We start from the raw sequence: 25,584 nt of genomic DNA, 5'->3' as shown, positions 1-25,584 counted from the left end.
ATATGTGAAGTACACTCTATTGTTTATTATAGATTTAGTTGCCCAGCTGTTCTATAAAATCTTCCATTAGGTTTTTCCACTACATTTTGGATGAACCTTTTGGATTTGATCTTTTAGCACTATTTAAATGTAAGCAAATTTGTAAAAAATAAATTGTTCAGATTTTTTTCTCCAGAGTCTTTCCCCCTCCAACACATGTGTTCAAATTTATGGCATTTAGCACACACTCTTATCCAGAGTGAGTTACAACTGAGCAACAAGGGCCTTGCTCAGGGGCCCTGCAGTAGCAGCTTGGTGGATCTGGGGTTTGAACCCATGACCTTCTGATCAGTAGCCCAACACCTTAACCACTGAGCTACCACATTTTATGCAATTTTGTTACAAAATTTACCACATCCTTACCAACTTGACAACATAACTCTAAATAACAACAATTTATTAATATATTTATAACGTAAAACTCGAGTTTATTGATTAAAGTTATTTAATTTCTTCAGAACTACAACAGGTGATATTGTATCCCATAACAATGGAGAATAATGGAGCATATTTAAAGAAAAACGTATATTTTATAATGTGTGTTGTTGTTGTTGTTGTTGTTGTTTTTTAATGTTTAATGCATAATCATAAATAACATTAATTTATAAAATTCACCCTTTGGGATTCTCTTCAGTTTCCCAGAGACTATGATAAAAGCTTTTTTTTTTTTTTTAATTTGTGACAAGAAAACTAAAAGGTTTGGACAACTGATTAAATAAATTACAATAAATACAAATATTTTTTCCCCACTATTACACATTAGGCTAAATGTTAAACACATCTGAACAATGAATTAAAAAAAATATATAGGTCAATATATAAAATAGATTTCATTAGTTGTCATAAGAAATAATTCAGTATTATAACCAAGACATCAAAACATGCACAAATAGGTTTTACTCTTTGAGCAATTAAGAGTTTCAGTTATTAAAATGTGATCTCAAAGTCTGAACACATGGTGAATATAGCATGCCAACCATAGTACTGTGTATTGTAAGCTTGCCTAAAATCACTACAAACTGCAACAGTGATAAAATAAACTTTAAGCTTTTTTTTAGCATATGGGGTCTTTCTAAATAGCATTGTGCACTTTCCTGAAAGATATACGGTTAGAAACACCTGACTGACACCTTATACTATGTGTAATAAGATAACACAATTTTGCAGTTTATGTGATGAATGTGAAGCAGAGTGATCTCTCTTCACTCTGCCACGAGGCCGTCTCCAGTTCCTCCGTCTCCGGCTGCTGCTCCTGCTTCCTCCAACATCGTCTTATAGTTGCTTTTGAAGAACCCAGCCTAGGAATGATAGAAAGGTTCACGCAACATATAGCAGAGTGCAGAAGGTTGTTGTGTTCAAATGTAAAAATAAGAAAAAACTGAAGAATAATAATCATCTCTGCACTGACCTTATAGAGAACAGCAGTGATAACAGCCAAAAGCACAATTCCTCCTACACCACCACCAATTACCTCCTTAAGTGGGAATTTCTCCTCATACAGCTCCACCTGGGTATTAACCTACAGACAGTTGCAATAACAAGCAAATCTGGTGAGTAAATTCAGAATTTATCAAAATTGTAATGTGAAAAACTGCACCTAACTGCACCTATTATTCAACTGTGTTGAATAATAATATTCTAAGAAACATGTCATTTTAAGCAGACACTAGAAGCTGAGGTTGGCATGGTGGTGCTGTGGATTGTCTAAGAACTGATCCATCAGGAATAACTTCTATACAGTATAGAAATCATGGTCATAACCATGCCCGCTAATCCCGCTCCTACTCACCAGATGGAGCCTTCACCCAACTATTGACATAACATCCTATACAGTAGCTGCACTGCATCCTGTTACTTTGAGTCCAATAACCACCACACCAGAGGTCCGTGAAAGTCATGTGACTTTATTTATTTCAATGCCAGCATTTCAATACTTACCATTTAATACCTGATAAACAAAAATCAGCTCATGATCAGTCTGATTTCATTAAAGTCTCAGCCCACTGACATACCTTGCCAATAGGTGCAGTGTTTATGGAACCAGAGGAGGAGTAGATATATGTTGTTTCGTTGTAGTCCAGGGTTGCTGTACTGACCAGCTCAAAAATGGCTGATTTCAGTCCTATCTAAAAGGTAGTGTATATGAATGATTAATGCAGAGATGTAGGACTTTTGGTGGAAATTGGTGAAAATACCAGTAATGTGTTAGCGCATCATTGATATACCTGTTCAAGCCATCCAGAGCTGACATTACCAGAGATGCTGTAGTATATTGCTTGATTTTTAATGAGACTTGCAGCACATTTAAACACTCTGCACACAGCTACAGAGCAATTCTAAAACCCAGACACCACAAATAAATAAATAACTTAATTATATGTATTTATTTCTATGAAGAGTCTTGAGAACACAAAGATTCTCTGCTAGATGTTTAAAATGGTAGGTTATTAAAGAAAGACATAACAGTTACTCACCACCTCTGGCTGTTTTTTCAGTGCTGCTACAAAATCTTGGATTGTGGGTTGCTCATCTTTGTCTGCACTGCAGCCTTGAATCTAAGAAACACAGCTGTTTGCTTAACTCCAAAATTTTTAGCCTAACATGGAGAAAAGTGTGATCGATGGTGTCAAAAGCTGCAGAAAGTTCAAGCAACACCAAGGAGCTTTGACCCCTATCAAAGCTAAGTAGTTGGTCATTTATCACTTTAACCAGCGCTGTCTGTGTGCTATAATGAGGCCTAAATCTTGAGTGATGTTAATCCAATGTAGATCAGAAAAACGTTTTTGCTACAAAGGTTTCTAGGATCAGTTTAATATTGTCTTATAGTTTAATATTGGCTTATAATAATTGACTTAATTAACCACCATGAATAATTCACCACAAAGCGACCCAAGGGTACCCTACCATATAAGTTCTTATTTGCAGATCATCTCCATTGTTTACGAGCAATTATTCAGTTTCCCACTTCATCAGTTTCCTACGCCTTTCATCCTCACACCCAACCTCACACCCAGCCCCCACTTTAGGTTTAGTGTCTGCAGTTTGTGATTGTTATGAGTATCATTTGTGAGTAGTCAGTTGTGAAGGTTGTCTGGTTTATGCTTATTTCCATTTTTTTGCCAGCATTTGTTTCAATCTCCTATATTAGAAATGAAGAAGTAGTTCAAAAGACATGTATGTGGGAGGATGTCTTGTGGTGGCTCGGCAGTGAAGTCATCATGGTGGACATTTAAAACTAATAAATAGTCGGTCAAATATATATATCTGCAGTAATGTTAATGTCAATTTACAGTACCTCCAAGTTGTTATTAGTCCAGATGTCCTTAACTCCTAATTTTATGGGTACTCTGATGAAAATATTGAAGCTCAAATCCCTGAGGAAATTTTCCACCTGAGAGGAAGTGAAGATTTTATAATAACCAAATAAAAATTGCACATCAAAGGGTTTATTCGTTTCTTTTTTTTTTTGTTATTTCTTTATTTATACCTTGAATATTTGGTGGACTGGTTTCTCAAGATTATTTTGTCCTGCAGTAAAGTTGATATGAATAGTGGAATTTTCATGCCTTGACATAAAATCATAAAGTGAGATATTGCTCACAGACAATTACGTCAACTTATACAGTATCTATCTATCTATCTATCTATCTATCTATCTATCTATCTATATATATATATATATATATATATATATATATATATATATATGTGTGTGTGTGTGTGTGTGTGTGTGTGTGTGTGTGTGTGTGTGTGTGTGTGTGTGTGTGTGACCATTTATTGATAGATGTAAACAAGAGTAGCAAAATTATATACATATTTATTTGAACTATAACTCAGCAAATCAAATGGTCAACTAACCTGATCATCGCAACGTAGATGGCATATTTAACATCAATGTTTTTTTCTCTGAAGAGTTCATTGTTAGGTGAATGTTTGTCATTGTCACTGTAAATATCGGAATATTTTTATTAGTTCTGTAAAAAATTGTTGTGATACTTTCTGTATGGTTTAGCCCAGACTTAATTAATTTATATGTGAATTCATGTATAAAAAAAAGCAATTACAAGTAGTGCATCAGTGATTTTTAAAACCGTGGACAAAAATACTCCTTTCAAAGCAAAACATTTGCAGATTTTATCTGATAAAGTTCAAAACAAACAATAAACAAAAACATGAAAAAATATAGATACTAGTACTCATTCTGTTAATTAAAATACTATAAGATCATACCTGGAAGCAGATGCAGTGAATTTCATCATCCTGTCAAAGTTACGTTCTCTGTTTATGCTATATGTAACATCAAAGATAGCCTATAGGGGTAATACAGGAATTCAGATATTGTGTCATCGTTTCCCTTATTTCTATTTAACTTTCATCTTTGTCCTAGGCATAACTCGAAATATAATACCTAGTGATTTTTCTTTTTTTCAAATAATTTTTATTTAATGCATTAAATATCTATAAAAGAAAAAAATAAAGTATAAACTCATTTGCGCTCACCAAACCATTATTCTTGAAAATTGGTTTACTGATGAAACAAGTCGTCGTCCCTAGTGTAGCTTTTTCATCACTATCCACGGATTCACACTCCACTCTACCCTGCTCAGACAGTCATTTAAAATGAAAGTAAACAGCATTTCTAGGAACCAAATTCTTCACCATTGTTTAAGTCATTGTATTGTAACGATTCCCATTGATAAAGGTTACAAATAATTAGCACAGTTTTTGCAGAGCATTTACGCTGAATCCTCCGAGCACATTCATGATAACTGCATACATAGTTTATAAAGCATAATGCTTAAATAGTTTTTGAGAAAATGATCAAATGATTGTCTTTTTTAATGTTAGTTACTTACATAACTATGGTTCTATGAACCCAGAAATAGGCCTAGAATAGTGACGCTACCAAAATTCATGTTTGTTTGCTAGAGCATGCCTGCAGAAACTACAAAATGACAGATGAACAGTTGCTGTCAGCGCAAATACAATGCAGTCAGCAGCTGCAGTCCGGTCTAAATAGAGCATGAACCAGACACTGAATTGAACTTTTTGCACAGTTGCTCACCTTCACTAAAATATGAACAGTAAGTTGACTTACAAAGATGGGTGATTATAAAGTTTCGATTATAACGTTTCGAATGGCTGCATAACCTTGTAATGACCTGACTGCTAATATAAGACTGATATATACACTCCTCATACCCTTATCGCACCACACAGCTCCACAAAATGTATGGTAGATATCTCTGTTTGGTGCACCACTCCCAGTCAGAATCCTTTCATTAACAGTTTTCTATATCTCCAGCAAGCCAGTGCTTGAACAAGTTTCCACATGTGGAGTATGTCATCAATGAGCATTGCACTGAAAAGTCTAGGGGCCAGTGGTGAAATTGCAGTTTGTATCCCTGAAACTATCATCAGGACCAACTGATCTGATGTAATCTCTATCCACTAAGTAATACTTTCACATCCCCTCACCTACCAGTAATCTGTGGACATGATGTACCCTGTCTAAGGATTGTAAGAAGAACCCTTTTGAGAAATGGTTCTCTTGTGGGAGCTGGAATATGGATCCAGGATGTGTTGACCTAAAGGGTTGTGATAAACAATCTACTAATCACACAGGATGGATTGTAATAACAACATAGAATATTTTGGCCTAGTTGTGCCACTGAGAGAAGGGAGGTGTCAATCAGTTCTCTTTCAGAGGATCCAATTCTGCAGATTTTAGGGATTGTCCCAATCCTCAGTGCATTTAGGACTTCTGCACATTTTGGACTATTGAAAGTTACATTCAATGACCAGACATGATACAAGCCTTATCCAGAGCAGCTTACAATGATCTCATTTAGTCAAATAAGGGCCTCTCATTTAGTCAAATTAGGCAGATTGGTGGTCCACATAACCTTCTAAGTTTATGATGCCATCTTGTGTCCACATAACCTTCTAAGTTTATGATGCCATCTGGTGTTCGTAATACTAAATCAATTTCAGGAAATAATACAAAAAGACAGTAAACCGAGGAGTCAGAGAATCTGAAGCTATGAAGTGTCAACACTATCACTGTTCCACCATGCTGCAATAGGGTTAGGGGAAACACTTTTAAGGGAAAGTGGTGTCTCACTGGTTAAGGCTATGGGCCACTAATTAGAAGGTTTTTAGAAAATCACAGCACTGCCACTATCCAGTCAATGGAACCTGAAGAAAACCCGTGTGCACACATGTAAACCTACACACAGATGGTACCTCAGTTCAGAGCCAAACTGTGGACCCAGGACCGGTGAAGTAGGAACGTTATCTGCTGCACCACTGTGTGTTAAATCTTAATAATACCTCATAACTCAACTATGGTATAACTCAATACTTTATGTGGCTAAATTGTTATGTGATAGACTTGCCTCTTTAGTGCTAGATCTCCTGAAAGATAGTCCAAAAGGGTACTTAAGAATTACTTGACTGTTGTAGGAATTTTCCCCTCTGTTCACTATGGAAACAGTTACATTCAGTTCTTGAATTATTCCAACTTGTATGACTGAGTATCTGAAAATGGAAAGAAAAAGAAAACACAAAGTCAAATCCTCGTTCTCAGATCTCTGAGTGGACGCTGAGTGTTTTCTTTGAGTGTTACTGTTTCCACTTACCCAGAAAAATTAAAATCCACTTTGAGATTATCAATGCAGATGTTATCATCTCCACAGTTTATTTCAAAATCCAGCTGTAAAAAACGTTTACACAGTAAGGTGTCACATGCATGGTCTAACATTTAAACACTTATGTGATTTATATAATAGGTTGAGAAAATTAGATAATAGAACTGATGTGTAAAATGGCATTTTATTGTAGAAATAAACATTATAGAATGATCAATTTGCTTTAGACAAGGTTATTAGCAAGTAAAAAGCTATGAAAGAGAGCTGCTGTTGGTCTTAATTCTAATATGAAATGCTGAAGTCTCTCAGCACTTACGTTGTAATCTGAGGTAGTCTTTGTATTAGGTCGCAGTATCGGTCGCAAATTATCCTGTTGATTAAGAGGAAGACCCTCAAATGTATACTTTAACTCATTAATTATTGGGTTTAGTGCATCATTAGGGCAGGCCTGTAAGGCAGGAGAAAATAATTAGTTACAGAAAAAGAAACTTTCAATACAATCGTATTTATTATTTTAAAAACCAAAGTAAGGGTCAAAATGATGTCAATTTTGGACATGTGCTAGCTGACATGTGTACACATCCTCTCTTGTATTTACGGTACCTCCACCTCATATACACACCGTTGGACATCCTACACAAGATGTCTGTCAGAACTCTAGGCTAATAAAATGTTTCACGGCTGAATTTAATCTTAAAATTTTAAAATTGCTTACAATTATTCCCTCTTAAGGACCTCCGCCTATATCCATTATCCAACAAAAAGTGCTACAGCTCCCACATACTTTGACACACAGGGGTGAGCCTGGTCTCATTTGAAAGAAGAGATTCTCTAGTCTCTAGTTTACAAACTAGTTTCTAGGCCTTACTGGCACAAAGTTACAGGGGTGTTAGTGCAGATTTTCCTGTCCGCCTGGGTTGTTTTTCTGATAAACTGATTAATCTTATTTTTCTGGAACATGTTAGGGACAAACCAACAACTGAGAGTCATAGCCACATGTCTTGGCTTTCACCAAAAAAAATTTCAAGTCAAAAGACCCAAAAATGGATTTTATATGAATATTTTTCTACGGCCCTGGTCGTCGGGTGCAGCGTTTTTGTGTACTTGTTTACTATATAACTTTGAAATAAAAGGCTGCAGGCTCAGTCTGAAAGGCCATAAACAAGCCTAGACTCTCTCTCTATCACTCTGGTGTGAAAACAGGCCTGTAACTTGACACCCTGAGCTGTGAGAGGGACAAAAGGTCAGGGATTACGCAAGAATTCTTCTGCGCATCCAGTTCACGCAGACACAGGCAAAGAACATACGGCATGTCATATACCGTTGGAATCGTCTGCTTATTGGCTAAACGGCTGTATAGGTCCCAGCCCATTTCATTGCTATTGGAAGGAGTAATTGTCAGTCAAACGCGGGTTCCCAAAAATTAGGTCATGCCACCATTGGCTTCTCAGCCGTCTATCTCTGCCATACAAGCACCGATTGGCTCAAATGAGGGCTTATTTGATTCGGTAGGACCTGGGCTATAAATATATATGACGTAGACTTTGAATTTTTGAATATCCCAATTAGGAGTTAGAGCGGCAAAACGAGATGATGGCGCACTTATGTTTCCAGTTTTCAGAACACTAACGGAATATTTGCGGCGCGACCAGAGCGTTTTGGATTAAAAGGCTTACAGATTTCAATTCCTTGGACCTGTGTGGATTTTTGTGTATTATTTGTGTTGGAATATATTACCCCAGTGAAGAAAGAGACGCGTCTAAAGGTAAGGGAAAAACCGGTCTAGCGCCACCTAGGTCAGTTTTGTCCGAAATTTTTTTCTAATTGTATGAAGGCTGTGAATCATATTGTGCTTTGTGTGTGGGCTTAAAAAATTATTGAGAGTATAAACTTTACTAGGTAAATAGGTTTTTTCTTGTTTTTGGAGGATTTGATGCTTTAAAGTTGAATTGAAGCTTGTTTCTGGGTCATCCCCTAGTGGTCACTTCTACGGCACGGCGACCCGTAAGAGAATGAAGACATTTATAAAAGTCATATTACACTAGAGCAGTGTTCCAAGGATTGATAAGGATTAATTGATAAAATGAACAAACAAACAAACAAACAAATAAATAAATTTAAGCAAAGACATTTCTTAGACTGTAATAATGCTAACTGATAGTCAGATTTTATTAAGATTGTCTGGTTAAATAAGTATATCATAGATATTATTTTACATTTGTATTCAGGGGCTTGAGGAATTCAAGCCCCTGAGGAATTCAAGCTCCTGTCTCTCTGGATCATGTCTATTACTCATTAACCCTTTGTAATTCATGTTTAAACACAAAATATATAATATTTTTATAAATGAAGGTATAATGTAACAATAATTAGCTTGAAATCTAATGTGTCATGAATGTTAATCAGCATTTTTGTCATTCAACTACACCCCCATTTCACATATTTAAAAGATTTAAAAGGAGCATTTCAAATACCTCTAGACTGAATACATGTTCCTTGCATCTCTCTTGTAGCAACACATCTATGGTGTCAGTTAGAATACGTTTTTTTTCTGAAAAGTAGGCCCGGTAGCTCTGTCGTTTGGCATCAAGCGTTAATGTATAGTTTATCTTTGCAGACAAATCTAAACGAACACAATAAAAGTAAAAGAAAACAATTTTATGAGAAAGGCAAATATTATATGTTTAAAAAAATGTAGAAAAATATTGGAACCTTGTTTGTCATCATTCGGCCTCGTCATTTTGAAACACAATTTTACTGTGTTTGTTAAAGGTTTGTTGCAGTTAACGTCTTTGGTGGGAATTTTGGACGGGCTGAAAGTTACTGTGTTCTGCAAATCCACAGTGGGTCTGGATCTGAACATTTACACAAAACACAACACACAATGTAAATATGCATATGGAACATCAAACTATGTATAAGCATTTCCACATTAATTTGGATTTGACCGAAAAAGTCCATATTATTACACAGAGGGGCAAAATCTAATTTATTTAAAAGATAAAAACATGTTAAGAGTGTAAAGCGGACTCAGAGACCTCTGTTGAGCAGAAGCATTAGTTCTGGTGCTGCCATTTGCTATCAGGAGCGACCTAATTAGCTGATCTGTCTTCAATTATCCTCAGTGAGTTCCACATTATCTCATTATAAATACACGTGTTCCTGGAAAGCCACAGGAGAGCCCAAAGAAGGACATTCACCAATAGTCAATGACTGAGTAAGGAAGGTATTCATAGTCAGTGAAGCAACCAAGAGACCACAATTAAGACCATAATGTAGTTGCTGGTGAGATCCAAAGTTCAGATGGAAGATGCTGGTTGCCTGAACACTCCATAAAGCGGGGTTTATTGAAGAGTGATTCTACATTCAGGGTTCATGCTGGTGATTCAAATGTGAATAGATATATGTGTTCTGGTGGGAAAGATATCTTGCAGATCAAGATTGTTCTATAAAGAATTAACACGGAAAGGTGAATACTATTATAGTATGACTTAAAATCTCACAATCTAAAAGGTTACCCAAATATTGTGTATACCAAATCTAAAAAATCTCAGTCCATATAATTTTCCAGGTGTAGCAGGGCAAAATGTGGAAAGCCTCAATAGGGTGAAATTTCTGTATATTTTATTCAATGATACCACATCTAGGTTTAGAGCAGATTGCCCCAAACCCAGCAGTGAGAATGAAAAGTGTTGAACTTGATAACGTCATCCCTTCATAACCCAGATTAACATATCAGAACTGAAATGCCAGACCTTAAAAGCAAGACAGCTCCTTTGGAACCGACAGCAAGATCTGGCAGTTGGTCTTTACTAAGGTCCAGAGCAGATGGAGTCAGAGAAATACCAAAAAATTGCAGTCCATTGCGCACAGATGAGCCTGTGATTCTCTGTCAAAAATAAATAAATAAAAAACAGAAAAAGAAAATTATTTACAGGACTATTATTTACAAAATTACAAATCATGATAATTCTAATATTAATTGCAAAATGTTTCTAAGTATTTGATCTTAAATCTTTATTTTGTGTCTGTGTGTGTGTGAGTTGTTGTGTTTGACTAGGGTCTATTTTGACAATGATTTAGAATTTGTTACGAAATACCCTGCACATGGATTCTAGTGAGAATATCTCAAGACCAGTTGTTGAGTGTTTATGCTCTTCTTCTTAAGTGCCTCCACCTCAAATAAGATCATATGTCTGTAAAGGATAGATGCTAGTGTTAGCTGAACTTCCAGCCAGAATACACAGTGAAGTAGACAGGGGGTTGTGGTGGGAATGGGGTTCTGCTCCTCATGCCTAATTTTATGGTCCAGAAAGGACAGTAATTTCCTGGACCGGACAAAATGCCCCCTTTTTTTCTTCGATGTAGTGAAAGCTCTTACAACTTCAGCTATATATATATATATACTAAAATGTCATCTGATCATAATGTCATCAATGATTTAAAAAAAAAAGCAAAACATTTTCCAATGCAAAATTAAACATTATGTGAATCAGCAGGTCTTTCACAACCCTATATATTATAATTCATTTTAAATAAATCTTAATCATAATAATATGCTGTACATTTGTTCCTGTCTGACCTGGGAGAAGGTGGGGGCAATGTCTCCAATTCTCCCATTAAAGATGTAGATGCTGCCCTGGTTATTTTCTTCTAGAGGTGCTCCTACCACTATATCCACCAAGCTGTCTTCATTTAGATCTGCAGGGCTCGCCAGCGTCAGGCCAAACCTCCCCCTTTGTCCTGAGATTCCTTTCACTGCCCTTATGTATTGTAGCTGTAAAATGTGTACAAAAAATATCTGCAGGTTGCTAAAGAATTCTCATGTAACTCAAGTAACAAGCCACTTTTTGGATAAAATCACTGGAAGATGTCTGGTATACAGTCATATTTAATAGAAACTGTTCCAGCTAGTTTTCTTATAAAACAAGATTTTTTTTTAAACAATATATTTTAGTAAGTCCTGTTTTTAAATAAGCATTTTGGTGGCTAAAGATCACATAACATCGTGACCCATGTATAGCAATATAGCCATTTTACACAATTTCTGTGATACTAGATACTAGGTTTCTAGACTAAAGAAGCCACTTGGCCAAAGGTATACTATTTAATATTACTGGCCAAGCTGGGGACAAATATTATAGGAAAATTAAGCAAATAATGCTCAACGATGTGATGGTTTAAGGGTGAAGTTAATTTCGGGCCAGTATGGGGTGAATTTGGAGTTTTTAGTATCCAAGATAATTGTATTAAAATTAATTGTGAAAAGCTTCTATACAGATTACATGAGAAACAGGAAGCAACTTTAATTTATTGATCAATTTAAGTTTTCTTTTACAAAGCAATAAAAGTGGAGACTTCCGAGAATATTACGAACTGCAATTTCCTTTAATGTAGAACGGGATTGTTGAAGATGTTGAGAATAAGACAACACTTTAGCTTTGGTACTTTAGCACTGTCATGTTTACTCTTTACCTGGGAACGAAAAGATCCTTGAAAGGTGTAGATGAAGACTTTTCCTTCCTGATCCTTCTCATTATACATTGGAGCAGAAACAAGTAGGAGGTCTGTGATGTTGTCCCGATTCAAGTCCACAACACATAACTCAGCACCATAATAGGCACCAATTTGAGGCTGAAAAAATGGTGACAGGGTCTAAATTTCATCTAAGACTGGGAAATACACAGTTCACATTACTAGGCCTAGGACTGAACAGTGTGTGCTGGAGCTGTGAGATGCACCTCAATGCAGCGTTTTATTACTGCTATTACCAGATGAATAAAATTACCTCGGGAGGATCCAGTGCCTGAAAGACATTGTCTCCATTGTATATGATCACTGCCCCCATGTGCTTATCTCTTGGAGCTCCCTGAATGATGTAGAATTGCCCAAAGGATGTTTGTGCTACCGCCATGGAATAACCTGTGAACACAGAACAAGCAGGTAGGAGTTTTGCTTGGTCATGTTACATGTTTGCTCACAGTCTGATCCCTGACTTATATTCTTGTATTGGGCAGTATTCAGAGGTTCAGTACAAACAGATTATTTGATATACAGAAAATGTAGTTGTAACAGCTATCCAAACTCTCTGTATCTGTTTTTTTATTATTCAAAAAAAGAAAAAAGTTATCAAGTAATTCACCAAGTGCTACAAGTTATAAACAAATCCGGTTATTGACTCCTGGTTAACATCTCGGCTGGGTTTCATTAAAACATTCAGACTTCTTTTCTCATTCGTTAAAACGTTCTCTAATTAACTAATAAGTGTTTCCAGAAGCCCTTCGTACTGAACATAGTACATAAAGATGTTGAGTTATTTGATTGATTGCCCTTTGACTTAGCAGATTCGACAATGAACTACCTTCAACTTGTTTGTTAAATCTCTTATATTGAAGACTTTAAAATCCTTGATCCTTGATGTTTTAAGCACATATTATGTATATTGACAGTATATAAACATCACAATGCAAACCCACACTATATGGATGAAGGTATATTGACACCTACAGTAAGTGTTGAATATCCAATACACATTGGAATTGCCATTAGTTCCCTTGAAGAAATCTTAATGTTACAGCCTACAAAGACATTCTAACTTTAGTGTGACTCTAAGTTTACAACAACAGTTTTTTTTAGAAGATCCACATGAGGGTCAGGTGTCTGCCAACTTTTGTCCATATAGTGTTTTAAGTGTTTATTGATACCTGAACAAAACATTTTTTATGTAATATACCAATTTAAATTTTCATTACTTAGAAGGGCATCTCACCTAGATAACTTTCATTACCGTTGCCCTTCTGAAAGGAGTTTAGTGGTGTTCCACTTGTACTGCTGTACTTCTGATAACCACCTTTCCACTGAAATGCTCCAACTGCACTCATTATCATGTTACTCTAAAGACACATAAAAATATCAACTTACACCAAGGACTCAATATTGATTTGATACAAGACTAGATAATATTGGTAATAATTAATTAAAAGTAAAAAGAAAAAAGAAAAAATCTAATTAATATCAATCAATGCTTGGTAAAAAAAATGAAAGGCTTTACCTACATTTTCATCAAAGTCTACAGTGAAGCCATCCTGTGCAAATTCCATCCTGGTGGAGTCTCCTGAAGCCTGGGTTCCTAATAAAGTAATAATACCACGAATGACACTTATTGTAAACACCACCAGAAAATCAAATCTTTTCTTTTATCAGTAGCTACAATAGATTCTGAAGATAGGTTTACTTGCATACCCTCAATTGAAATAATATTCGCTTCCAGTGTTTTTTGAATTTCCTTCAATACAGAAAAGTCATTCACTTTAAATACATGTTTATTGTCTGGATCCGACGCAATAGTATTCAACTCTTGTTCTGCTGCATTAGTTTGAAAGGCATTGCCGACCTAGTGAAGAAAAAATAACAGCATAAATATTAAGAAAAGCACTACTTCCAAAAAAATATTGAATCTGATGGAATTTTTTAGCTTTGTTTGACTGACAAAAACACACACTCAAATTTAATAAAAGATTAATATATGAGGCAAAATAATGACTATTAAGGACCAGGCAGTCTAACATTTTGCTCTATTTAGATAATTACTATGTAATTCTTCTTCTGGTCAGACATGTATTAATTAGAGGCAATAAATAAATTAATAAAACATTAATAATAGTTCTATAAATGGGTAATGTAGGGGAATCTCTTACCCCTACAGCATAGCGAATAATGTTCTTCTTCTCTGCATTCTGAACAGCATCTGACAGTGGAATTCTATCATTTGATTGGCCATCAGTGATGACCACCAACACTTTGTTAGCATTTTCTCTGGCCCCTGCCCTACTGGTAAATACTTCATCCCTGCACAAAACAAATGAACTGATTGTAAACATTGCATCCACTCATCTATTTTAATAATAAAGATCAACGTTATACATTTTGGCTTTTAGATGCATTCAGGATACTCACACAACTTTGTTGATAGCAGAGGCTGTGTGGGTCCTACCACGCAATTGTCTGATTGTACGTATTCGTTCAGTGCTTGAAAACGTGTTGAATTGTACATGTATTACACTGTTTAAAGAAAATTGTGCAACTGCAAACTGAAATGGAAAATAACATTCACGATCAATTGTATTTTCTTTTTACAGAAAGTTTCTAACAATCTAATTCGCAAAAATAAGCATGAAAGTCTTTATTAAATGGCTGTTTGTTATAAATTAAACTTTAATAATGAGCCCCATAAGTCCAGAAGGACATTTTGCTTCAGTAAGATATTTATTTATTTATTTATTTATTTATTTATTTATTTATTTATTTATTTATTTATTTATTTTTGTTTGTTTGTTTGTTTGTTTTTATTTTCTTAATAACTTACTATTCCAATCGTTTCATGGAAGACTGTCGAATGAATTTCAGAAACTTGGTTTATTGTTCTGCTCTCTGTTCTTTTCATATAACATTATGATGGTCAGCAGCGCTGCCACCTTAATTAGGACACATATTTTTTTAACTATTTCTTCTTAACAATTTTATCTTGGTACTTCAAGTTGTGTTTGGAATGTATTTAAAAATGCACAAACATGTAGCTGTATTACATGTAGAGTATTCAGTCCCATAACTATAAAAACATTCAAATATATTGGATAGACAAAGAGGTTTCTGTACATGCCTGAAAATCTCTGTCTTTGAACTCGTTAATCATGTTTATAACAAATTCCTTCATTATATTAAAATCACTCTCGCTGACACTTCCAGAGCCATCCAGCAAGAAAGCAATGTCTGTTCTTGATGGACAATCTAAAGAAAGCATAATTACATAATAAAAACAAAATTACAAGAATAGAGAACAAAAGTTTTGGATTTTTATTGCTGCTAGCTCTTCATATGAAATACCTCTCAAATTGCGTGGTATAAGACTATTGGAACCCAGTTTAAAACACATCCCATTGTATGAAGTAAACTGCTTACAGTCCTTGGGAATGGTTGGGCCACAGACCTAAAAAATAATGTTTTTCCTTTTACTTAATGGGAAATGGTTAAACTAAAGTGCACATTTCACAGATTTAAATCTAGATTTTTATATAGAAACAAAACATACATTGGGATATCAGACCCACTATTTAAAGTTGGGGTGCATGATGTTTGAGAAATGCTTCAGAAAACTGAGTCGGGCCGACTAACAAAACAAACGTGTAGCCAATTAGCAGAAAGGGGTGTGTCTTATCAATATGCAGCAGAGAGAGTGTTCAGTGCGCATGTCTGACATTAGCAGAAAGTGATTGAAACATTGACATGGCGGATACCTGGTATTAACTCTGCCTCGGGTTCTAGGTGTTGAAAGTTGTCCTCTGCGTGAAACAGATCTAAACCTTTCACGGTACTACAAAAACACATGTGACCTGTATTACCATAGTATTACTCATTGAGTTAATTTACTGATAAAAATATCCCCTCGGCCAGCTGCCTAGAAGGCTCCATCATAATAGTTGCCTGGGTTACATATGTATGTGTGGGGCAGAGCTATCAAAACAGGGGTGACACCCATTTGGGTTAGGGGTGTGTTTGTTTTGGTGATTTCAAATGTCAACATTGGCTTTCAAACAACATGCACCCCACCTTTAAGATCAATTCTTACCTGAGTTGAAATACAGAGTTTTTCTCTACCTGAGTTGAAATACCAGTGTAGCTTACCACTACGTTTGAAGACTTGCGATCTTTAGTCATTGACAGCCCAAGTGACATGTTGACAGCCTCAGAGGGAACTGTGACAAGATTTAGCATGTAGTTAAATGTGGGTCAATGGAGTACCATTTCTGGGATATTCTTTTGATAAAAAAAATCATATGAGCTTATGATTTAATAAAAATTGTGTTTGCAATAGTACCATTAATTTGCATTGGTGAACATTGTCCGTTACTAACAGCACACGTGTAGACTTTCCCTCTTTGATTCTGACTTTGGAGTAATGGATCACTCACAATCACACTGAGAAGAAAAGGGAAATGTTAGCAATATGAACCTGAAACTTACCCGACTCTCATAATCTGCTGTTTTCACATCGATTTTCACTAACTAACTTTATTTACTGCACCAACAAACACATATTGAATTTGTCACAGAGAAAAAGATGGGTTTCCTTTTGAGTCTGGTTCCTCTTAGTTTCTGCCTTGCTCATTAGGAATAAATATACATTATAAATGTAAACTTTTATCATTTTTATTAGAATTTCTTATACTGCAAAGCTGCTTTGAGACAATGCCCACTGTTAAATGTGCTATGCAAATTAAATTGTATTTAATTAAATTGAATATTTGAATTACATACAATTTGCAATTGTTTTTACAGAGGCTTGTGATACCTTTCCTCGTAATGAGGAGCAGGGCTTCTGAGGTCTTGGTGATTACTTGCTTGGATTACGGTATTAAGGGCAAAATGACACTGCACTTTAAATACAGCCTCACACACATTCCTGAATAATTTCTAATTATAATAATTGGCCTTTAATAATTGGTCAACTTATTGTATGTAAACATTTGACTGAAAGTAATTGTAATTTGAACAAAGTAATTGGCTTGTCACAAGAAATGTATGTAAATGTATGGACCACAAATTAAGAGTAGAACGCACGTGTCATTGGAGTATTGTGTCTCTCACCTGTCAAGATCTCTCTGTATCACCTTGTACCCGAAGGCTATGTTTTGTGGTTGGGTAAAATCTTTCCATGGATTTGGATCAATGTTGAAAGCCATCACTGACTGAGATACTAAAATAAAAATAATTTACTTTTTTTTTTTAAACAGGATACATGACTTTTAATAGTAAACAAAAGTATTTATGTATTACTTAAATGACAGTTAACATTAGAATAAATTTGAGTATATGCATTTTATTATTACTGAAATTTGAAAGAACCTAAGTATTCTGGACGGATTCAGAGTTGAGTTAAACATACATTTGATCTTTAATAGTCTGAATGCTATTGATGTGTAAAAACTGGCTAATGCATTCTCAATCATTCATAAAATTAGCACTGAAATTTCCTCCAGGTGGAATGGCTTCTTCTACAATGACTCCACGTCATCCACAGGGCATGAGGGCTTACTGAACAACTTGATGAGGATGAAATTGTATAGACCTTCAGAGTCAAAAAATAAAACACAAAATAAGAAAATATCTTTTGGAAAAATGTCCAGTACAGTAAAAGGGATGTGTAGTACTGATGCCAATACCTTAATAACATGCATCAACAGGCATGCTGTGGAAACAGAGACATGGCCAGGAACACTATAGTCTAATGGCCGATCACCTGGGTCACTTAAAACAGTGAACCGTCTAATGGCCTACTTTTATTGTCCGGGCATTTGCAGCAATGTTGGCTAGTGGTGTGCAGCATGTCAAATGTCAATTGGTGAATCCACCAGCCACCCCAAAAATGCCACTGCACCCATTACCGGTAATCAAAGTCTCCTTAGAGCAGTTGATATGGGGATATCAGTTTGTGTTAATGCTGGTGGATTATGTTACATAATATGAATGCCCAGTGGATTATGCAATAATATGAATGCCCAACTATGAGAATTCACACCAGGAGATAAAGTTCTCATTTTACTACCCACATCAAACTCCAAATTATTCAGAAAGTGGCAAGGCCCTTTGAAATCACACAGCGAGTTGTGGACTATGAGGTTAAGCAAACGGATAGACGTGGGGCAATGGCAAATTTACCACCTCAACCTCCTAAAACCATGGAAAAAGGTGGTCCCTGTGGCATTAATGATGGTAGTTCCGGAGAGGAAGAAGGTGGGACCAGAGCTAAAATTAAAATCATCAAATTCATTCACTCCAGACCACCTTTCACCTTTCTAACTCATGGAGAACACCATATTAAGACACTCCCAGGGGTCACAGTGTGCAGCTGACCCACAAACAAAAACGGTGAACTTCAGGCCATGCTTAAAAGAAGGGTAATCGAGGTGTAGCACAATGAGTGGCCAGTCCGGTGGTCTTGGTGCCAAAGTCTAATGGGTTGGTTCGATACTGTGTAGACAAGTCAACTCGGTGACTGGATTTAAAAAGGGACCTTGACTCTAATGTCCTGCAAAAAACAGCCTTTTAAAAACTCTTTGGTTTACAGAAATTCTTCACAGTTCTTTCAAAATGGAGTGAGATCAAAATGGGGTGCAACAGTTCCTGGGGCTGGCTGGCTATTATACCTCATATCATATGTTCAGATACCTAACTATTTGGATGTCACAAGCCCACTGACTGATCTCGCTAAAAAGGAAGCACCAGACATGATCCAGTGGACAGAGCCATGCCAGCAGACTTTCACTAAGGTAAAGGCAGCATGATGTGTTGGACTGCTTTTGCATTCTCCTGACTTCTCTTTCCCTTTTGTTTCACAGATTGAACAGACATGGCTGCTGACCATGTTGTCCCAGGTGGAGGAGGGGAGGAGTACCCTGTGCTGTATATTAGTCACAAACTATTGGTGAGGGAGACTAAACACAGCAACAGAGAAGGAGTGCCTGGCCATCAAGTGGGTGATCCTCACTCTCGGACAGTACCTGCTGGGATGGGCCTTCATCCTCTGTTTGGACCACCCCTTGCTCCAGTGGCTCGAACACACAAAGGATGCCAATATGAGGATCATTGGTGTCTATCTCTATAGCCTTTTAACTTCCAGTTCCACAGGCCCAGTGCACATCCCAGACCATTATGAATCCCACAGTTAGATATGAGCATAAATCCATCCAGATGCAGGAAAGATCATATACAAAGTATTTATGAATGTTAGCTTTGACATTGATTCTAGTTTTGAAGGTCACAACATGTAAGTATTTTTTTTTGTGTGTGTGTGAGACCAACACTTGCTGCTTATCTTGTTGACAGTTTTCTGTTATTTAGACTTCTAAAGAAACAGATTCACCTCAAAACAATGAGACTAACTGGTGCAAAGTAATCATTGGTTTAAATAAATTCCACAAGATGTCATCCCAGACCATTATGAAGCCCACAGACATGAGCATAAATCCATCCAGATGCAGGAAAGATCATATACAAAGTGTTTCTGAATGGTAGCTTTGACATTGATTCTAGTTTTGAAGGTCACAACATGAAAGTATTTTGTGTGTGTGTGTGTGTGTGTGTGTGTGTGTGTGTGTGTGTGTGTGTGTGTGTGTGTGTGTGTGTGTGTGTGATACTTTTTTCAGTAATATACAAGTTTGTTTATATTCCTGAAGCTTTTATCCAAAGTTAGTAACATTTGAGATATTTACATACATAAAGGCAGACACCCTTACTGTATCTACAACAACAGAAGAATAATGACAATTGTAACATTTAGTATTTGGCTTTTTAAAAATCTCACTATATTACTAATAAACTAATAATATAACTCACCAGTGCATCTGTGTTTGTATTTTAATCTAAGGCCCTTATTTTGCCTACTCACTCTATATTCACTTGCTCTCACACAAACACACAAACTCGTATATCTTACATTAAGAAACAGAACATTTCTGCCTCTGTTTCACATGAGACAAATATATTTACTCTAACGTACATACAAATGCCCTTTACACTCAAAAGTAAAGTTTAGTTCAAGGTGCATTCATGTCACTTTCATTAATAACTTAAATCTTTTACCTCAAAATCTAAATGGTATGAAAAGTACAAACAATTAAAAAGCATCTCCTACTGTACATTATCTCTTATGGATATGATGACCTTTGTCAAAGCTAATGCTTTATTAATAAACACTTCAAAACTTTTGAGTGTTACAGTTAAGCAGGAATTTTAAAATGAAGGTTAAAGTGTACGCTTAATGGACACCTTATTAAACACTTCTATTCCCATAGCTATGTTTCATTATACTGTGGTACAGTAACCCTACAGGTCTGTGACTATTAGCCTGTTTGACTTCCTAATTGTCCTTAATGTGGCTGATAATACATAAGACCTGCTACAGTGATAGAACAGATCAAAATGGACATGAATTTGAATACATTTATCGAAATAGTTATAGAAGTGATGAAGAAACCTAGTCTGATCTTACCAGAAATCAGGAACATGCACAATGCTAGATTCCAGTCCATATTCTATCCTCTGAGATTCAGAATGACTGGGTAGGTGAAAAGAGTAAAGTTGAGGAAGTAGAAACAGAAGAAGTGTTTTGAAAATGTATTACACACTCAATCTACTGTAGTAAGTATTGCACACCATTGTGGTAGTGGCATAAATTGTTTAGAGAAAATCAGGGAAACTTTGTAGAAATATTTCCAGTGCACAGATGGCTTTGAGGGACCTCCTATCCCACCGAAGGATGAAGTCAGCTGCAGGCCAGACAGCTCCCCAGCCTGAGGCGGACGTTGGGGTTATACGGAAGCAGACGCATTTGTGAATGGAAGGCAGAGTCAACCAGAACTACTCTTAGAGTCCACACTACCTGTGATTAATCACACTAATGATTTGCTCTTTCTTTCAGTGAACTCGGGCAAATAGAAAAGAACAGAAAAAAGAGGGAAGACAAAATAGAGCAAAAGAGAGAGAGAGTAAAACATGCTGCTGAGTTTTGTGTGTGATGAGAGTGTGTGTGCTCCATATTGTAAAACACTGAAACCTGAAAGTCAGCTCCTTTTCCTGTTGGGACAAGGAGCTGCTATTCCCAGTACATTATTTTCCAATAACAGCATGTCCTGGGATGTTATATTCCACATGTACTACTGCAAAACTCAAATAATTCTAAAAAATAACACATCACAGTTTTTAGCCATTTGGACGTATGCTAAATGTTGTGTAATATTTTCTGAAACAAGTTAGTTCTTCTTAACATTTGGTAATCTGTAGTTACTTCACAAGCTTCTCTTTTCCCTCTCACCTTCTCAAAGCTTATAAGACTAACACTTGCTGCTTAACTTGTTGACAGTTTTCTGTTATGAAGACTACTAAAGAAAGAGATTTACCTCAAAACAATGAGACTAACTGGTGCAAAGAAATCATTAGTCTAAATAAATTCCACAAGATGGCATCCCAGACCATTATGAAACCCAAAGTTAGACATGAGCATAAATCCATCCAGATGCAGGAAAGATCATATACAAAGTGTTTCTGAATGGTTTGACATTGATTCTAGTTTTGAAGGTCACAACATGAAAGTATTTTTTTTTGTGTGTGTGTGAGAGGCACTTTTTTTGTGTTTTTTTCAGTAATACATTATATAATTGTTTATGTTCCTAAAGATTTTATCCAAAGTGAGTAACAGTTGAGACATTTACATGCATAATGGCAGACATCCAATCCAAACGCTTATCCATTCATGTCACTTTCATTAATAACTTAAATCTTCACCTCAAAATCGAACTGGTATGAAAAGTACAAACAATTAAAAAGCATCTTGTACATTATCTCTTCTGGATAAGATGACAAAGCTAACACTTTATTAATAAACACTTCAAAACATTTGAGTGTAACAATATAAGGAGGAATTTTAAAATGAAGGTTGAAGTGTACGCTTAATGGACACCTTATTAAACACTCTTATTCCCATAGCAGTGTTTCCTTATACTGTGGTACAGTAACCCCAGAGGTCTGTGACAATTAGCCTGTTTGACTTCCTAATTGGACTTAATGTGTTTTATCTTTTTCTTCTATAAGCAAATAAATGCGAACAAACACTTAAGAGCTGAAATTAACTTAACCATTTATTCAGAACTCCTTTTCCATTAAGTCTTGCTTCGTAGGCAAATTATTATATAATAATTATTATATATTTTTAATTTACATGTTGGTAACGTTATTGTGTAGCTTTATTGTGCAACATGGAAGGAAACCCTGTTTTTGCATTTTATTTTTGATCAGTTTGTTTTAACAAATATCTCACATGTGATTTGACTTATGTTTTTGGTTAATATCACCCAGCACTATGGGGAGGGAGGGGTGAACTTGAGTTTTGGTACAGCAAAATTTGCTATCATTACAGCAAAATTTGCCAGCACTACTTGCACTTAGCTTACCTTTCTTTATGCTTCCTTTCCAAATGTCGATAGAAGTTACAGAACTTACACACTGCTGAATGTTTTCTTTTGGATGCATTTTTACAGATGAACTTTGTGGTTTAGGTAGCCAAATTGTATAACAGAAGATTTGGCTGACATCTCTCCGACAGCCACGGTCACGGTGACGGCACAGATTGCTCTCCTGTCTCCTGCTTTCACGTGTGGAGTGTGATGCGTTGTGGGGGTTGGGGGTTGGCGGCACGGGGAGGGGAGGGGAGTAAAAACTAAAAACATTTAAAATTAGACACAGGGGTCAAGCTCTTGGTCGAAAGTTTATTGTCCAATCACATAATGATGTTAACAAATAATTTCGTGATATGCCCTGAATTTTGGTCTTGACCGGTCTTGAAATGAAATCCCGAGTCCTCTTTGTCCGAGATGAGACCGGGTCAAAATGCGGTCGATTCCGAGACGAGACCAAGACCTTTAAAAAGTGGTCTCGAGACCGGTCTCCAGACCAAGACCGATCTCGAGTACTACAACTCTAGAAATAGAGTTATAGAAGTGATGACCTAGTGTGTCCAAGACTAGACCACCTAGTCTTATCTGACCAGAAATCAGGAACATGTACAATGCAAGATTCCAGTCCATATTCTATCCTGTCATCAGGTTCAGAATAACAGGGTAGGTGAAAAGAGTATAGTTGAGAAAGTACTGTAGAAACAGAAGAAGTGTTTTGAAAATGTATTGCACACTCAATGTAGTAAGCCCTGCACACCACTGTGGGAGTGGCATAAATTGTTTAGAGGAAATCAGGGAAACTCTGTAGAAATATTTTCACATCATGTAGATTAGTAAAGTTGAGAGTATTTTTTACTTCCTAATTCAATTTTGGATTGAATTGGATTCATTTCCCAATTTAGGATTTTATAAAGGATGCATAAAAAAGGTTTACAGGTTTACATATTTGCACAGTTTTATCTATAAAATCAATGAGGCCCAGTCAAGGAATTATTATTAACTGTTACTTTAATGTATTGAGGTTTTTGGAAGTAGCAGTTAGTCCCAAAGATGATCATTGGGTTTAAATGTTTGTTGGCCCAAACTCATGTCACATATTCTCAAAGTTTGCCAATGAGCAACAGGACCGCTAAATCTAATATCTGAGAGTTTGATTATTCTTGATTTTATCTCTCAGGTTTGGTTTGAGAGATGTAATTGCAACATACAGTACATAGGTGGCAGTCTGATTTGGATCCCCAGCAGTTCTGTTTCTAACATATAGGATCTGTACACTATCTCTCCACATGGACACGCTCTACATTCCACATAACGTTTAAAAGTCATATATATTGGCAATGTCTCCATCACACCAACCTCAGCTGTAAAACATAACATTCTCCCCCTCACAAAAATAGCTGAGCATGTGCATGGATGCAAAATCCCAATTCATTTAGCTCACTCACTGGCTTGTTTAATTATTCTGTATGGCACGCCAAGGTCCCATTGACATTCCGGCCATCATCATCATCATTCGCAGCAATCATTTGCATATCGAACCGTGTTTCATGAAGATTTTTTCAAAACAGTTTAGACGACAGAATAGAATAGGGTTTTATCAGAATAAAAAATGATATTTATATAATCTATTTTAAATAAATATTGTAGCTGCAAACAAATGGTTTATGCATTATATACATATACAAGAAACAATTAGGAATATAATTGTTACTGTTATTTTGTGTTATTTTGTTATTTTGTATTTGTATATGAGCAGTACAGTATGTGATTGCTTGTTAGTGTAACACTAGGCCACTCATTCAAAATTAATTTGAAAGAGAAACACTTCAAATCACTCAAGGTACAAAAATAGGACAGCAAATAATATACATAAAATCAAACACACATGAAATGATTTATATAAATAACTCATCAAAAGTTGGTCCCAGCTCTCCAAGATGTTAACAGCCAGTTCACACTCTTACTATATTAGCTAGTTTCCTGGCGTGTGGCAGGTCCTTAAAGCATAAGGAGACATCTCCCTGATAATACACACTGAAAAGAAAAAACACCACAATTCAAATCACTTCAAGAAAGCAAGGCAAACATGGATCCCATACACAGAGAGGCCCACACACACAGGAGGCAAGCACTAGGAATCAAGCTGGCGACGTAACCCTAACCTGTTACAGTACTCTACATACCTGATACTGGTTTTCTTAATACTGGTTCTCAGCAAATAAATAATAATAAATATAAAGGTACACCACAACCAATTATTAACTTATCTGTCAGTAGACAGACGGACATAGATAATACAAAGAGAAGGAGAAATAGGGAAAGAAAATGTAAGGTGAATAAACAAAAAAAAGATTGATGTAAAAATCCAAAAGGCTGAAGAACTGGTTGAAGATTTGAAAGACTTGAATATGAGTGTTTAGAAGAAGACACCGAGGGATCAGACACTGTACCTAGACAGCTGGAAGAAGATTCCAAAAGAAAAGAAGACTATAATGCATTAAGTCTTATAATGTTTTATTTTCAGAATGTTCAAGAAAATTCTGATATGCTTTTCCTTTTTTTATAATCATGTATTCTAATGTAATAGAGTTGATTAGATTAATATTGTTTATTTTACAGTAAACTTTCTTGTAGTGAACGCTTATAAAGCCTACTGTGTATTACTGAGAGTATCTGCACACAAGTGTTTCAAGGCCTGCTGTTAAAAGTGAAGCCTTCTGTGTATTTGCGGGGAGTAATCTGCACGCGCAGTGTTTTATAGCTCGTTGTCAAATTCCATGGCAAGAAAAAGCTTCAGTTCTATATAATCACAGCCTGAGAAGTTGCAGAAAGTATGACCATATATAGAAGTGTTAACCGTGAGGTTAGGAAAAAAGACATTAGCAGCG

The 25,584-nt window shown here is 36.0% G+C and overlaps 2 protein-coding genes across 2 annotated transcripts in view; both read right to left on the bottom strand.

Moving 5' to 3' along the window:
* LOC125145310 (integrin alpha-M-like) overlaps window positions 1–23,388 on the bottom strand; it is a 115,861-nt gene extending 92,473 nt beyond the window's left edge. The window contains exon 1 of the mRNA XM_047817109.1: window positions 23,287–23,388. Coding sequence (XP_047673065.1) covers window positions 23,287–23,326 — 40 coding nt within the window. The 5' untranslated portion in view covers window positions 23,327–23,388. The remainder of the gene's footprint in view (window positions 1–23,286) is intronic.
* LOC113653540 (integrin alpha-M-like) lies at window positions 591–20,890 on the bottom strand. Its single transcript, XM_027163195.2, has 30 exons — window positions 20,737–20,890; window positions 17,334–17,442; window positions 16,564–16,664; window positions 16,371–16,441; window positions 15,573–15,675; window positions 15,349–15,476; window positions 14,646–14,779; window positions 14,387–14,537; window positions 13,932–14,082; window positions 13,745–13,818; window positions 13,459–13,582; window positions 12,478–12,611; window positions 12,165–12,323; window positions 11,272–11,466; window positions 10,445–10,578; window positions 9,402–9,544; window positions 9,164–9,312; window positions 7,006–7,137; window positions 6,681–6,754; window positions 6,438–6,579; window positions 4,540–4,638; window positions 4,270–4,349; window positions 3,898–3,984; window positions 3,527–3,605; window positions 3,335–3,430; window positions 2,514–2,594; window positions 2,265–2,375; window positions 2,052–2,165; window positions 1,448–1,558; window positions 591–1,337 (listed from the first exon to the last, which is right to left on the bottom strand). Exons 1-30 carry the CDS (start codon window positions 20,774–20,776, stop codon window positions 1,242–1,244), a joined length of 3,402 nt encoding a protein of 1,133 aa, XP_027018996.2. The 5' UTR covers window positions 20,777–20,890; the 3' UTR covers window positions 591–1,241.
* Window positions 23,389–25,584: the final 2,196 nt, after the last annotated feature.

The sequence above is a fragment of the Tachysurus fulvidraco genome, chromosome 8, assembly GCF_022655615.1.
Source record: "Tachysurus fulvidraco isolate hzauxx_2018 chromosome 8, HZAU_PFXX_2.0, whole genome shotgun sequence".
Lineage (NCBI taxonomy): Eukaryota > Metazoa > Chordata > Actinopteri > Siluriformes > Bagridae > Tachysurus > Tachysurus fulvidraco.
This window is presented reverse-complemented; position numbering and strand designations above follow the sequence as displayed.

What these genes read in the sequence shown, in the direction of transcription:
- LOC113653540 (XM_027163195.2), bottom strand. Translation starts at nt 20,776, where the DNA reads ATGGACTGGAATCTAGCATTGTGCATGTTCCTGATTTCTG. An exon ending in GTGCATGTTCCTGATTTCTG is followed by an intron (nt 17,443 to 20,736) that starts GTAAGATCAGAC and finishes TTTTTATTTTAG; the next exon opens with TATCTCAGTCAGTGATGGCT. An exon ending in CAGTCCACCAAATATTCAAG is followed by an intron (nt 3,431 to 3,526) that starts GTATAAATAAAG and finishes ACTTCCTCTCAG; the next exon opens with GTGGAAAATTTCCTCAGGGA.